General features: G+C 44.0%; 1 protein-coding gene across 1 annotated transcript in view; it reads left to right on the top strand.

Moving 5' to 3' along the window:
• The window catches only part of LOC129834287 (retinaldehyde-binding protein 1-like), a 30,857-nt gene that overhangs the window by 13,669 nt on the left and 4,255 nt on the right, over positions 1–12,933 (top strand). The window contains exons 5-7 of the mRNA XM_055899145.1: positions 155–333; positions 8,961–9,119; positions 10,393–10,503. Of these exons, the coding sequence (XP_055755120.1) occupies positions 155–333; positions 8,961–9,119; positions 10,393–10,503 (449 nt within the window). The remainder of the gene's footprint in view (positions 1–154; positions 334–8,960; positions 9,120–10,392; positions 10,504–12,933) is intronic.

The following is a 12,933-nucleotide window of genomic DNA, read 5'->3' as shown; positions in this document are numbered from 1 at the left end:
TGTCATGGCAATGTTGGCTTCGAACGGACACCAATGGAGTAGACAAGAGCTCAAACAGATCTGGGAACAGGCTACATTGGTGTTAGGGCAATGTTAATATGTGCTCTTCAAGAGGAACCTCATTGATTTCATATCTGTGGCTGTTTCTGCACAGGTTATGTACGCTTTAGGAGGGACTACCCTGAGCTGTTTGAGAACCTGACCCCCGAGGCGGTCCGCAGCACCATTGAGGCAGGCTACCCTGTGGTCCTGCCCAGCAGGGACAAGTACGGCCGTGTAGTGCTCCTCTTCAACATCGAAAACTGGGACCTGGAGGAGGTCACCTTTGATGAGGTAGAGTATACAATCTACGGCTGCAAAATTCCAGAAACTTTCATTTTTTTATTTTTTTTATTTAGAAATCCCAATTGGAGGGAATCCTCCAACTAGGATTTCTGAAAATCCTGAGAACTTTAGGGAAGTTTGCTGAATTTTTGTAATCTTCAACCAAACCCACAGAGCAGACTGGTTCTGTATGTTCTGTGTAGACAATTTTGTCCTCAAGTCCCCAGCACCATCGAGGTGGCCTGCCCAGGGACTATACAAACAGGCCGATCCTAAAGAGTTCATACTTTGGGCCTGACAATGAAAAAAAACCTGAGAGAGGTGTTAATAAAGATCTGGACTACCAGGAAAGATTACCTCTCAAACTGAAAGCCAAAAGCAATTAGCTACTTCACTTACCACACTGCAGTTTCTCTTAGGACAAACATCAAATCAAATTTTCGCATACACATTTCTTAGCAGATGTTGCGAAATGCTTGTGTTCCTAGCTCCAACAGTGTAGGAGTATCTAACAATTCACAACAATACACACACATCTAAAAGTAAAATAATGGAATTAAGAAATATATAACTATTAGGATGAGCAATGTTGGAGCGGCATTGCCTAAATACAGTGGAAAAGAATACAGTATATACATATGAGATGAGTAAAGCAGTATGAAAACATTATTAAAGTGATTCCATGTATATATGTATTTTTATTTAACCTTTATTTAACTAGGCAAGTCAGTTAAGAACAAATTATTATTTACATTGATGGCCTACCCTGGCCAAATCCAGACGACGCTGGGCCAATTGTGCACTGCCCTATGGGACTCCCAATCACGGCCAGATGTGATACAGCCTGGATTTGAACCAGGGACTGTAGTGACACCTCTTGCACTAGAGATGTGGTGCCTTAGACTGCTGCACCACTCGGGAGTCCAAGGGAAGCATATAGGGAAGGAGCCTATAAGATGTAGGGTTTTGTAACTGAGTGGTAAACCAGCTAGTGATAGCTATTTAACTGTCTGATGGCCTTGCGATAGTAGCTCTCGGTCCCAGCTTTGACGCACCTGTACTGACATTGCCTTCTGGATTATAGCAGGGTGAACAGGCCGTGGCTCAGGTGGTGATGTCCTTGATGATCTTTTTGGCCTTCCTGAGACATTGGGTGCTGTAGGTGTCCTGGAGGGTAGGCAGTGTGCCCATGGTGATGCGTTCGGCAGACCGCACCACTGCGGTTGTGGGCGGTGCATTTGCCATACCAGGCGGCGATACAGACCGACAGGAGGCTCTCAATTGTGCATCTGTAAAAGTTTGAGGGTTTTAGGGGCAAAACCGAATTTCTTCAGCCTCCTGAGGTTGAACAGGTGCTGTTGCGCCGCCTTCACCACACTGTCTGTGTGGTTGGACCATTACAGATTGTCAGTGATGTGTACGCCGAGGAACTTTAAGCTTTCCACCTTCTCCACTGTGGTCCCGTCGATGTGGATAGGGGTGTGCTCCCTCTGCTGTTTCCTGAAGTCCACGATCAGCTCCTTCATTCTGTTGACATTGAGGGAGAGGCCATCACCTCCTCCCTGTAGGCTGTATCGTCATTGGTGGTAATCAGGCCTACTACTGTTGTGTCGTCTGTAGACTTGATGATTGAGTTGGAGCCGTGCGTGACCATGCAGTCACGGGTGAACAGGGAGTACAAGAGCACCCATCATTGTGGGCGCCTGTGTTGAGGATCAGCGAAGTGGAGGTGTTGTTTCCTACCTTCACCACCTGGGGGCGGCCAGTCACGAAGTTCAGGACCCAGTTGCACAGGGCGGGGTTCAGACCCCGAGGGCCCCGAGCTTAATGATGAGATTGGAGGGTACTATGGTGTTGAAGACTGAGCTGTAGTCAATGAACAACATTCTCACGTAGGTATTCCTCTTGTCCAGATTTTTTATTTATTTTATTTTTATTTCACCTTTATTTAACCAGGTAGGCAAATTGAGAACACGTTCTCATTTACAATTGCGACCTGGCCAAGATAAAGCAAAGCAGTTCGACACATACAACAACACATAGTTACACATGGAGTAAAACAAACATACAGTCAATAATACAGTGAAAATAAGTCTATATACAATATGAGCAAGTGAGGTGAGATAAGGGAGGTGAAGGCAAACAAAATATATATATAAATAAATAAATAAAATATAAAAAGGCCATGGTGGCGAAGTAAATACAATATAGCAAGTAAAAAAAATAACACTGGAATGGTTGGTTTGCAGTGGAAGAAGGTGCAAAGTAGAGATAGAAATAATGGGGTGCAAAGGAGCAAAATAAATAAATACAGTAGGTAAAGAGGTAGTTGTTTGGGCTAAATTATAGATGGGCTATGTACAGGTGCGGTAATCTATGAGCTGCTCTGACAGCTGGTGCTTAAAGCTAGTGAGGGAGATAAGTGTTTCCAGTTTCAGAGATTTTTGTAGTTCGTTCCAGTCATTGGCAGCAGAGAACTGGAAGGAGAGGCGGCCAAAGAAAGAATTGGTTTTGGGGGTGACCAGAGAGATATACCTGCTGGAGCGCGTGCTACGGGTGGGCGTTGCTATGGTGACCAGCGAGCTGAGATAAGGGGGGACTTTACCTAGCAGGGTCTTGTAGATGACCTGGAGCCAGTGGGTTTGGCGACGAGTGTGAAGCGAGGGCCAGCCAACGAGAGCGTACAGGTCGCAGTGGTGGGTAGTATATGGGGCTTTGGTGACAAAACGGATGGCACTGTGATAGACTGCATCCAATTTATTGAGTAGGGTTTTGGAGGCTATTTTGTAAATGACATCACCGAAGTCGAGGATTGGTAGGATGGTCAGTTTTACAAGGGTATGTTTGGCAGCATGAGTGAAGGATGCTTTGTTGCGGAATAGGAAGCCGATTCTAGATTTAACTTTGGATTGGAGATGCTTGATGTGAGTCTGGAAGGAGAGTTTACAGTCTAACCAGACACCTAGGTATTTGTAGTTGTCCACATATTCTAAGTCAGAGCCGTCCAGAGTAGTGATGCTGGACAGGCGGGCAGGTGCAGGCAGCGATCGGTTGAAGAGCATGCATTTAGTTTTACTTGTATTTAAGAGCAATTGGAGGCCACGGAAGGAGAGTTGTATGGCATTGAAGCTCGCCTGGAGGGTTGTTAACACAGTGTCAAGAGAAGGGCCAGAAGTATACAGAATAGTGTCGTCTGCGTAGAGGTGGATCAGAGACTCACCAGCAGCAAGAGCGACATCATTGATGTATACAGAGAAGAGAGTCGGTCCAAGAATTGAACCCTGTAGAGGGAAATCTATGGGGGAATTGAACCCATAGAGACTGCCAGAGGTCCGGACAACAGACCCTCCGATTTGACACACTGAACTCGATCAGAGAAGTAGTTGGTGAACCAGGCGAGGCAATCATTAGAGAAACCAAGGCTGTCGAGTCTGCCGATGAGGATGTGGTGATTGACAGAGTCAAAAGCCTTGGCCAGGTCAATGAATATGGCTGCACAGTACTGTTTCCTATCGATAGCGGTTAAGATATCGTTTATGACCTTGAGCGTGGCTGAGGTGCACCCATGACCAGCTCTGAAACCAGATTGCATAGCGGAGAAGGTATGGTGGGATTCGAGATGGTCGGTAATCTGTTTGTTGACTTGGCTTTCGAAGACCTTAGAAAGGCAGGGTAGGATAGATATAGGTCTGTAGCAGTTTGGGTCTAGAGTGTCTCCCCCTTTGAAGAGGGGGATAACCGCAGCTGCTTTCCAATCTTTGGGAATCTCAGACGACACGAAAGAGAGGTTGAAAAGGCTGGTAATAGGGGTGGCAACAATTTCAGCAGATAGTTTTAGAAAGAAAGGGTCCAGATTATCTAGCCCGGCTGATTTGTAAGGGTCCAGATTTTGCAGCTCTTTCATAACATCAGCTGACTGTATTTGGGAGAAAGAGAAATGGGGAAGGCTTGGGCGAGTAGCAGAGGGGAGGGCAGTGCTGTTGACCGGGGTAGGGGTAGCCAGGTGGAAAGCATGGCCAGCCGTAGAAAAATGCTTATTGAAATTCTCAATTATAATGGATTTGTCGGTGGTGACAGTATTTCCTATCTTCAGTGCAGTTGGAAGCTGGGAGGAGGTGTTCTTATTCTCCATGGACTTTACAGTGTCCCAGAACTTTTTTGAGTTTGTGTTGCAGGAAGCAAATTTCTGCTTGAAAAAGCTAGCCTTGGCTTTTCTAACTGCCTGTGTATACTGGTTTCTAGCTTCCCTGAAAAGTTGCATATCACGGGGGCTGTTCGATGCTAATGCAGAACGCCATAGGATGTTTTTCTGTTGGTTAAGGGCAGTCAGGTCAGGAGAGAACCAAGGGCTATATCTGTTCCTGGTTCTAAATTTCTTGAATGGGGCATGCTTATTCAAGATGGTGAGGAAGGCATTTTAAAAAAATATCCAGGCATCCTCTACTGACGGGATGAGATCAATATCCTTCCAGGATACCTCGGCCAGGTCGATTAGAAAGGCCTGCTCGCTGAAGTGTTTCAGGGAGCGTTTGACAGTGATGAGTGGAGGTCGTTTGATCGCTGACCCATTACGGATACAGGCAATGAGGCAGTGATCGCTGAGATCTTGGTTGAAAACAGCAGAGGTGTATTTGGAGGGCAAGTTGGTTAGGATGATGTCTATGAGGGTACCCGTGTTTACGGAATTGGGATGATACCTGGTAGGTTCATTGATAATTTGTGTGAGATTGAGGGCATCAAGCTTAGATTGTAGGATGGCTGGGGTGTTAAGCATGTTCCAATTTAGGTCGCCTAGCAGCACAAGCTCTGAAGATAGATGGGGGGCAATCAGTTCACATATGGTGTCCAGAGCACAGCTGGGGGCAGAGGTTGGTCTATAGCAGGCGGCAACAGTGAGAGACTTGTTTTTAGAGAGGTGGATTTAGTAGGAGTAGGAGTTCAAATTGTTTCGGAACAGACCTGGATAGTAAAACAGAACTCTGCAGGCAATCCTTGCAGTAGATTGCAACACCGCCCCCTTTGGCCGTTCTATCTTGTCTGAAAATCTTGTAGTTAGGGATGAAAATGTCAGAATTTTTGGTGGTCTTCCTAAGCCAGGATTCAGACACAGCTAAAATATCTGGGTTGGCAGAGTGTGCTAAAGCAGTGAACAAAACAAACTTAGGGAGGAGGCTTCTAATGTTAACATGCATGAAACCAAGGCTATTACGGTTACAGAAGTCATCAAAAGAGAGCGCCTGGGGAATAGGAGTGGAGCTAGGTACTGCAGGGCCTGGATTCACCTCTACATCACCAGAGGAACAGAGGAGGAGTAGGATAAGGGTACGGCTAAAAGCTATGAGAATTGGTCGTTTGGAACGTCTAGAACAGAGAGTAAAAGGAAGTTTCTGGGGGCGATAAAATAGCATCAAGGAATAATGTACAGACAAACGTATGGTAGGATGTGAATACAGTGGAGGTAAACCTAGGTAATGGGTGATGATGAGAGAGATATAGTCTCTAGAAACATCATTGAAACCAGGTGATGTCATCGCATATGTGGGTGGTGGAACTGAGAGGTTGGATATATAGTGAGCAGGGCTAGAGGCTCTACAGTGAAATAAGCCAATAAACACTAACCAGAACAGCAATGGACAAGGCATATTTACATTAAGGAGAGGCATGCTTAATCGAGTGATCATAAGGGTCCAGTGAGTAGAGGTTGGTTGGGGGCACGGCGATCCAGACAGCTGGCCGGGTAGCTGGCTATCGGTAGCAAGATAACATAGGATGGAGGTCTGTTTTTATTTTTTTTATTTTTTTATTTTTTTGTCACCTCGTTTGTTTCTGTCGGTAGATTAGTGGGGTTCCGTGTGGTAGAGGGGATCGATCCAATTGGCAAAATAGATATAGTGACCCAGGAAAAAAGAAAAAAAAAATTGTCCGGTATATTTATTTAGATAGCAGCCGATAAGACAGCTAATAATTAGCAGATGGGTATTCAGAAACGTCGCAATGGAAAAGCCTGTTGAAACCACCTCGGACAATTACGTCGGCAGACCAGTCGTGATGGATCGGCGGGGCTCCGTGTCGGCAATAAAGGGTCCAGTCCAATTGGCAAAAGAGGTATTGTAGCCCAATAATTCGCTGGTAGGCCTCTTCGGCTAGCCGGCAGATGGGCCTAGCTCGAGGCTAGCTCAAGGCTAACTGGTGCTTGTTTCGGGACAGAGGTATTAGCCAGTAGTAGCCACCTGGTTGCAGCTAGCTAGCGACGATGATCCGGTGTAATTGTCCAGAGCTTGCGTCAGGAATCCGGTGATGTGGTAGAGAAAAAGCAGTCCTATATTCTCTGGGTTGATATCGCGCCTGCAGACTGGCAGGTATTTGCCCGAGCTGAAGCTGGCTGGTGTCCGAGTTAAGGGCGAAGACCGCAGCAGTGGCTAACTGACTACTAGCTAGTTATCTGGCTAGCTTCTGATTGGGGTTACGGTTCTAAAGTATAAAAAATAGCAGATCCGTACCACATTGGGTGAGGCGGGTTGCGGGAATGTATATTCAGTTCCAAGATGGAAAGTGAAATTAAAATATATATGAAATGTATACAAAAAATACGAGGACTATTTACGCGGGACAAGACAAGACAAATACACGTCCGACTGCTACGCCTTCTTGGAACAATGGGATAGGGCAGTGCGATGGCGATTGCATCATCTGTGGATCTATTGGGGCGGTAAGCAAATTGAAGTGGGTCTAGGGTGTCAGGTAAGGTAGAGGTAATATGATCCTTAACTAGCCTCTCAAAGCATTTCATGATGGCAGAAGTGAGTGTTACGGGGCGATTAGTCATTTAGTTCAGTTACCTTTGTTTTCTTGGGTACAGGAACAATGGTGGGCATATTGAAGCAAGTGAGGACAGTAGACTGGGATAGGGAGATTGAATATGTCCATAAACTCTCCAGCCAGCTGGTCTGTGCATGCTCTGAGGATGCGGCTAGGGATGCTGCCTTGCGAGGGTTAACACGCTTAAATGTCCTTCTCACATCGGCCACAGAGAATGAGAGCCCCCAGTCCTTGGGAGCGGGCCGCGTCGTTGGCAATGTGTTCTGCTCAAAGCGGGAGAAGGTGTTTAGCTTGTACGGGAGCAAGATGTCGGTGTCCGCGACGTGGCTGGTATTCCCTTTGTAATTCTTGATTGTCTGTAGACCCTGCCACATACATCTTGTGTCTGATTCATTGAATTGCGACTCCACTTTGTCTCTGTACTGACGTTTTGCCTGTTTGATTGCCTTACGGAGGGAATAACTACACTGTTTGTTTGTATTCGACCATATTCCCCGTCACCTTGCCATGGTTAAATGCGCTTTCAATTTTGCCTGAATGCTGCCATCTATCCATGGTTTCTGGTTTGGGTAGGTTTTATTAAATCACAGTGGGAACAACATCCCCTATACACTTCCTGATAAACTCAGTCACTGTGTCAGTGTATACGTCAGTGTTATTCTCAGAGGCTACCCGGAACATATCCCAGTCTGCGAGATCAAAATGATCTTGAAGCATGGATTACGATTGGTCAGACCAGTGTTGAATAGAACCTAGCACGGCTACTTCCAGTTAGAGTTTCTGCCTATACGAAGGGAGGAGCAAAATGAAGTTGTAATCTGATTTGCCAAAGGGAGGGCGGGGGAGGGCCTTGTAGGCATTTTGAAAGGGGGAGTAGCAGTGGTCCAGTGTTTTATCAGGGCGAGTACTACAGTCATTGTGTTGATAGAACTTCGGTAGCATTTTCCTCAAATTTCCTTTGTTAAAATCCCCATCTACAATAAATGCTGCCTCAGGATATGTGGTTTCCAGTTTGCAGAAAGTCCAGTGTAGTTCCTTGAGTGCCGTCATGGTATCGGCTTGAGGGGGAATATACACGGTTGTCACTATAACCCGAAGAGAATTCTCTTGGGAGGTAATAAGGTATGCATTTTATTGAGGTATTCTAGGTCGGTGAGCAAAAGGGCTTGAGTTTCTGTACGTTATCACAATCACACCATGAGTGGTTAATCATTGAACATACACCACCGCCCTTCTTCTTGCCGGAGAGTTCTTTATTCCTGTCTGTGCGATGTACTGAGAGAGCCATAATTCCGCGAATCAGTATGTTACAGTCCCTGTCTCTCTGAAAGGAGATCCTCGCCCTGAGCTCGTCTACTTTATTGTCCACAGACTGAACATTAGAGAGTAATATACTCGGAATCGGTGAATGGTGTGCACGCCTCCTGAGTCGGACTAGAAGTCCACTCTGAATGCCTCTTCTCCACCGGCGGCGTCTTGGAGTAGCCTCTGAGATAAGTTGAATTGCCCTGGGGGGTACTACCAAATAATCGAATTCGGGAAGGTCTTATTCCTGATCGTAATGCTGTTGAGTTACTGTCGCTCTGATATCCAAAAGTTCTTTCTGCCTGTATGTAATAACACAAAAAAACTATCTGGGCTAATAATGTAAGAAATAAAACACAAAAAAAACAAAATACTGCAAAGTTCCTTAGGAGCTAGAAGCAGAGCTGCCATGTCTGTCGGCACCATATTAGAGACTCATGAGACAATCATTCCTTATGAATTTCTCTCTCCTTTCTCCCTTTTCCTCCACTCTCTCTACCCCTCTGTAATAGACCCTGCGAGCATACTGTGTGATCCTGGAGAAGTTGTTGGAGAATGAGGAGACCCAGATCAATGGTTTTGTACTGATTGAGAACTTTAAGGGTTTCACCATGCAGCACGCCTCTGGCATCAAACCCACTGAGCTCAAGAAGATGGTGGACATGATGCAGGTCAGAGCAGTAACACACACAAATCAATAGGCAATATCAGACTTAGAGGCAGCCTCACACAGAGAATAGTTACACCTACAGATTGTTAGTTCTGGATGCAGTTCAGTAAGGCACAATGTAGAAAGACATTTCGCAACAAAAAACGAAAATGCCCATTCTTAATGGGACAGTTCAAGTGGTAACACTTTACTTGACGCCCAACGTCATAACCCGTTATGACAAGGCGACAACCATGTCATAATATGTCATAACAGCAGACATAACTTCTCATAACCTTTTATAATATGGTAATAACACCGTCATTACACATATATGTAGACCTTTTGTGACATATGACACCTACATAAGAGTGTAAAAATCCACGAAATCTACCAGGGTAGTTAATTTATGGCTCATTATGACACTTGTATAACAGTGACAAAACTCACGAAACCTACCACACAAGGCAAAACGTTCCATTACGCCATAGCCTATGTGTCAACAGTATGTTTTTTTGTTGATGACCATATTAAATGATCATTGTAATTGCGCACACATTGACTGACGTCAGACATGAACCTACCCCAAAGCTCTGTTGTTGTAATAAAGTGTATTTTCTACTAGTTATAATATGATGAAAAACATATGCCTGTAAAGAATTCAACAAAGGATTTAAGAAACAAACGTTTAAACAAAAGGACACTTCTTGGTTGAGGAAAAAAAAACTATTTGAATAAATGTGGGTTTTGACATTCTTATGTAGGTGTCATAACCATACATAAAATCCTGCAATATATGTCACAAGACGTGTAAATATATGGGTCATGACAGTGTTATCACCGTATGACAGGTTATGACAAGTTACTTTAGCTATTATGACATGTTATGACACTGGGTGTCAAGTAAAGTGTTACCGTTCAAGTAGTGCCTATCTGTTTCAGTACATTAAAACAATTATCATAATGAATGCCTACTGAACAAGGCAAGGCCCTAATCAGACCAGTGGCTATCACTAGCATTCGTCTATTCTAACAATACCATCTAGGAACTACTCAGATCTGATCAGACCAGACAGTCCAAACACAACAGAAAGATCAATGTGCAGTATGTGATCAGCCTAGCTGTCCCACTTCCCACTAACTGAAAACGAAGACCACTCAGTATGATCCCCGCTACTATTTGTATTATGTGGTTTAGGATCCTTATTGGAATGTCTCTCTGGATGTGCTAAATGTGCTTGTTGCCTACGTGAGTCTGACCCAGCCTGTGTTGGTCTCTGTTGTGTGCACTGCAGGACTCGTTCCCGGCCCGTTTCAAGGCAATCCATGTGACCCACCAGCCCTGGTACTTCACCACCACTTACAACGTGGTCAAACCATTCATGAAGAGCAAGCTGCTGGAGAGGGTAAGAAGGAGGAGGAAGTGGAGGGTATGAATAGAGGTGCAAGGGGATGGTGGCAGAGGGTGAGATGGAGGAAAAGGAGAATGGCAGAAGGGATGGGGTAGGTAAAAGAAGAGGGAAAAGGGCAGCAGCCAATGTGCCAGTCTGTTTTTTACATTTTTAGCAAACGCTCTTATCCAGAGCAACGTGCAGGAGCAATTAGGGTTATGCTTTGCTAATGGGCACATCAACAGATTTTTCACCTAGTTGGCTCGAGGATTCGAACCAGCAACCTTTCGGTTACTGGCTCAACGCTCTTAACATTTACATTTAAGTCATTTAGCAGACGCTCTTATCCAGAGCGACTTACAAATTGGAAAGTTCATACATATTCATCCTGGTCCCCCCGTGGGATTTGAACCCTGGTCCCCCCGTGGGAATTGAACCCACAACCCTGGCGTTGCAAGCGCCATGCTCTACCAACTGAGCCACACGGGACCACACGGGACCACTTAACCGCCAGGCTACCTGCCGCCAGGCTAGCTGTTTCTCTTTCAGCCTCATCCATTTTCTTGTTTGGCAAGGTTTGTGCATTGTAGCTTAGCTACAACAAGATGTCAGCAATAGGGAACATAATCAATGTATTTGGCGTAATCGTTTTTTCTGTAGTTCCATACAGAATAATAATAATAAAAAAACATTGTCAGCAACAGAAAAAAGAAGAACTACTGCTACAACTATTAATACAACTAATAAAACAAAGTGTATATATAATACAGCCATGCATATTAATCGGGGATGTTTCTAATAGTTAAAAACTGTTTGTTCTTAACATTTGAAAAAGGGCTTCCTTAAATTCACTGTGTGATTTAATGCCCTGATTTCTATAGGTTAATTATTCCAGTCAGTTGGGCCTTTGTATCTGAAAGATCTTACTCCAATCTCATGATGTACCCGTGGAATTTGTAATTGCTGCTGTTGTCAAAAGAAGTAGTGTTATTCGTGCATACTTAAATTTCCCTGTATATAGTGAGGAAAACCTAAGTTGATACATTTTTAAAAAATGGTACCAATCAGTGGCGGCCGCTAATTGGCTGAATACCAGATGCGCGAGGTGGTTGGAGTTGTCAACAAAGCAGCATGGGAAAGACACTAAATACAATGTGTAAATACCTGACCGTAGATAGGAAACAGCAAAAAAAATGTACAAATAAATGTATACATATATAGTACCAGTCAAAAGTTGGAATCATGTAGTAACACAAAAAGTGTTAAATTAATCAAAATATATTTTATATTTGAGATTCTTCAAAGTAGCCACCCTTTGCCTTGATGACAGCTTTGCACAAATTCAAGTTTTCTAACTACCGGTAGTTTCTTTGAGAATATATATAAAGTGATTTGTGCGTTTGAACAACAGCATAAATACAGCTATTTCACGTTTTCAAGTCAAAAACCAAATGACAACTGCTGCACATGCTGCCACTGTTTTGAACAGATTAAATTATATTATTTAGAACGAGCTGCCAGCTGATGTCACTAACCCATGAGATCACCAGGGAGAACGCAACAAGCATGCAAAAGTGAATGCCCATTATCTAAGTGGGGATAGCTAGCTAACATGTCACAAAGGATGATGCTCTAGCCAGTTATTAACTTTAATTCTGAAATAACTTCATATTTCCAAGTTAGTCAGATATTAGTTTCGGAAGACTTGAAATTGGCATTCGAGCTAGCAAGCTACCTGCTAGCTAGCCGCTTATCAAAGGTAGATAACTACTTAGACCAAAAGAAATCGACCATACTACTTCACAATGTTTCTCAAAATTACTGTAGCTGGCTAATTTGATCATTATTTGTGATACACAAGGTTTTATTTCACCTACAATAGAACCTGATGAACAACATGGGGGGAAACAATAAAATTGTCCATGCTTTTTTGTCCTACCAGATCCGCGATGAGAAGGTTCTAGCTAGTGTATTCCTCTGCCTTTCGACTCTTGTTCGATTATAGTTGGGTGGTTTATCAGGTGCACATGCTCCCATGACTGTTATGATCATTTATTTACAATTAACTTTTTGCTTTAGCGCCGTCTGTACCTAATAAAGCAGATCTAGTCTCACGTGCGGAAGTAAGCCGTCTGGCACAAGAAACTCATTGGGAGACTAGAGCAGACCCAGAAGTTCTGGCTGAATGGATGCATATTTGAACGCTGCAGGACGGTCCATTTACTTTGTGCTGTTAACATTTATGCTATGAAATCCTGCCATGTCATTGATGCAATGTTCGCACGGCCTACGCATGCAGCTGCTGCTGGCAGCAACTGAGGGGCAGAGTAACTGAACTGCTTGTTTTTAACAAAATATATTTGAAACAGGAAAATGTACACATTTACCGCACTTCTATGAGCATTTAAATCATAATCAATGAAAATGTATATACACTGCTCAAAA

This window comes from Salvelinus fontinalis, chromosome 35 (assembly GCF_029448725.1).
Source record: "Salvelinus fontinalis isolate EN_2023a chromosome 35, ASM2944872v1, whole genome shotgun sequence".
NCBI lineage: Eukaryota > Metazoa > Chordata > Actinopteri > Salmoniformes > Salmonidae > Salvelinus > Salvelinus fontinalis.
This window is presented reverse-complemented; position numbering and strand designations above follow the sequence as displayed.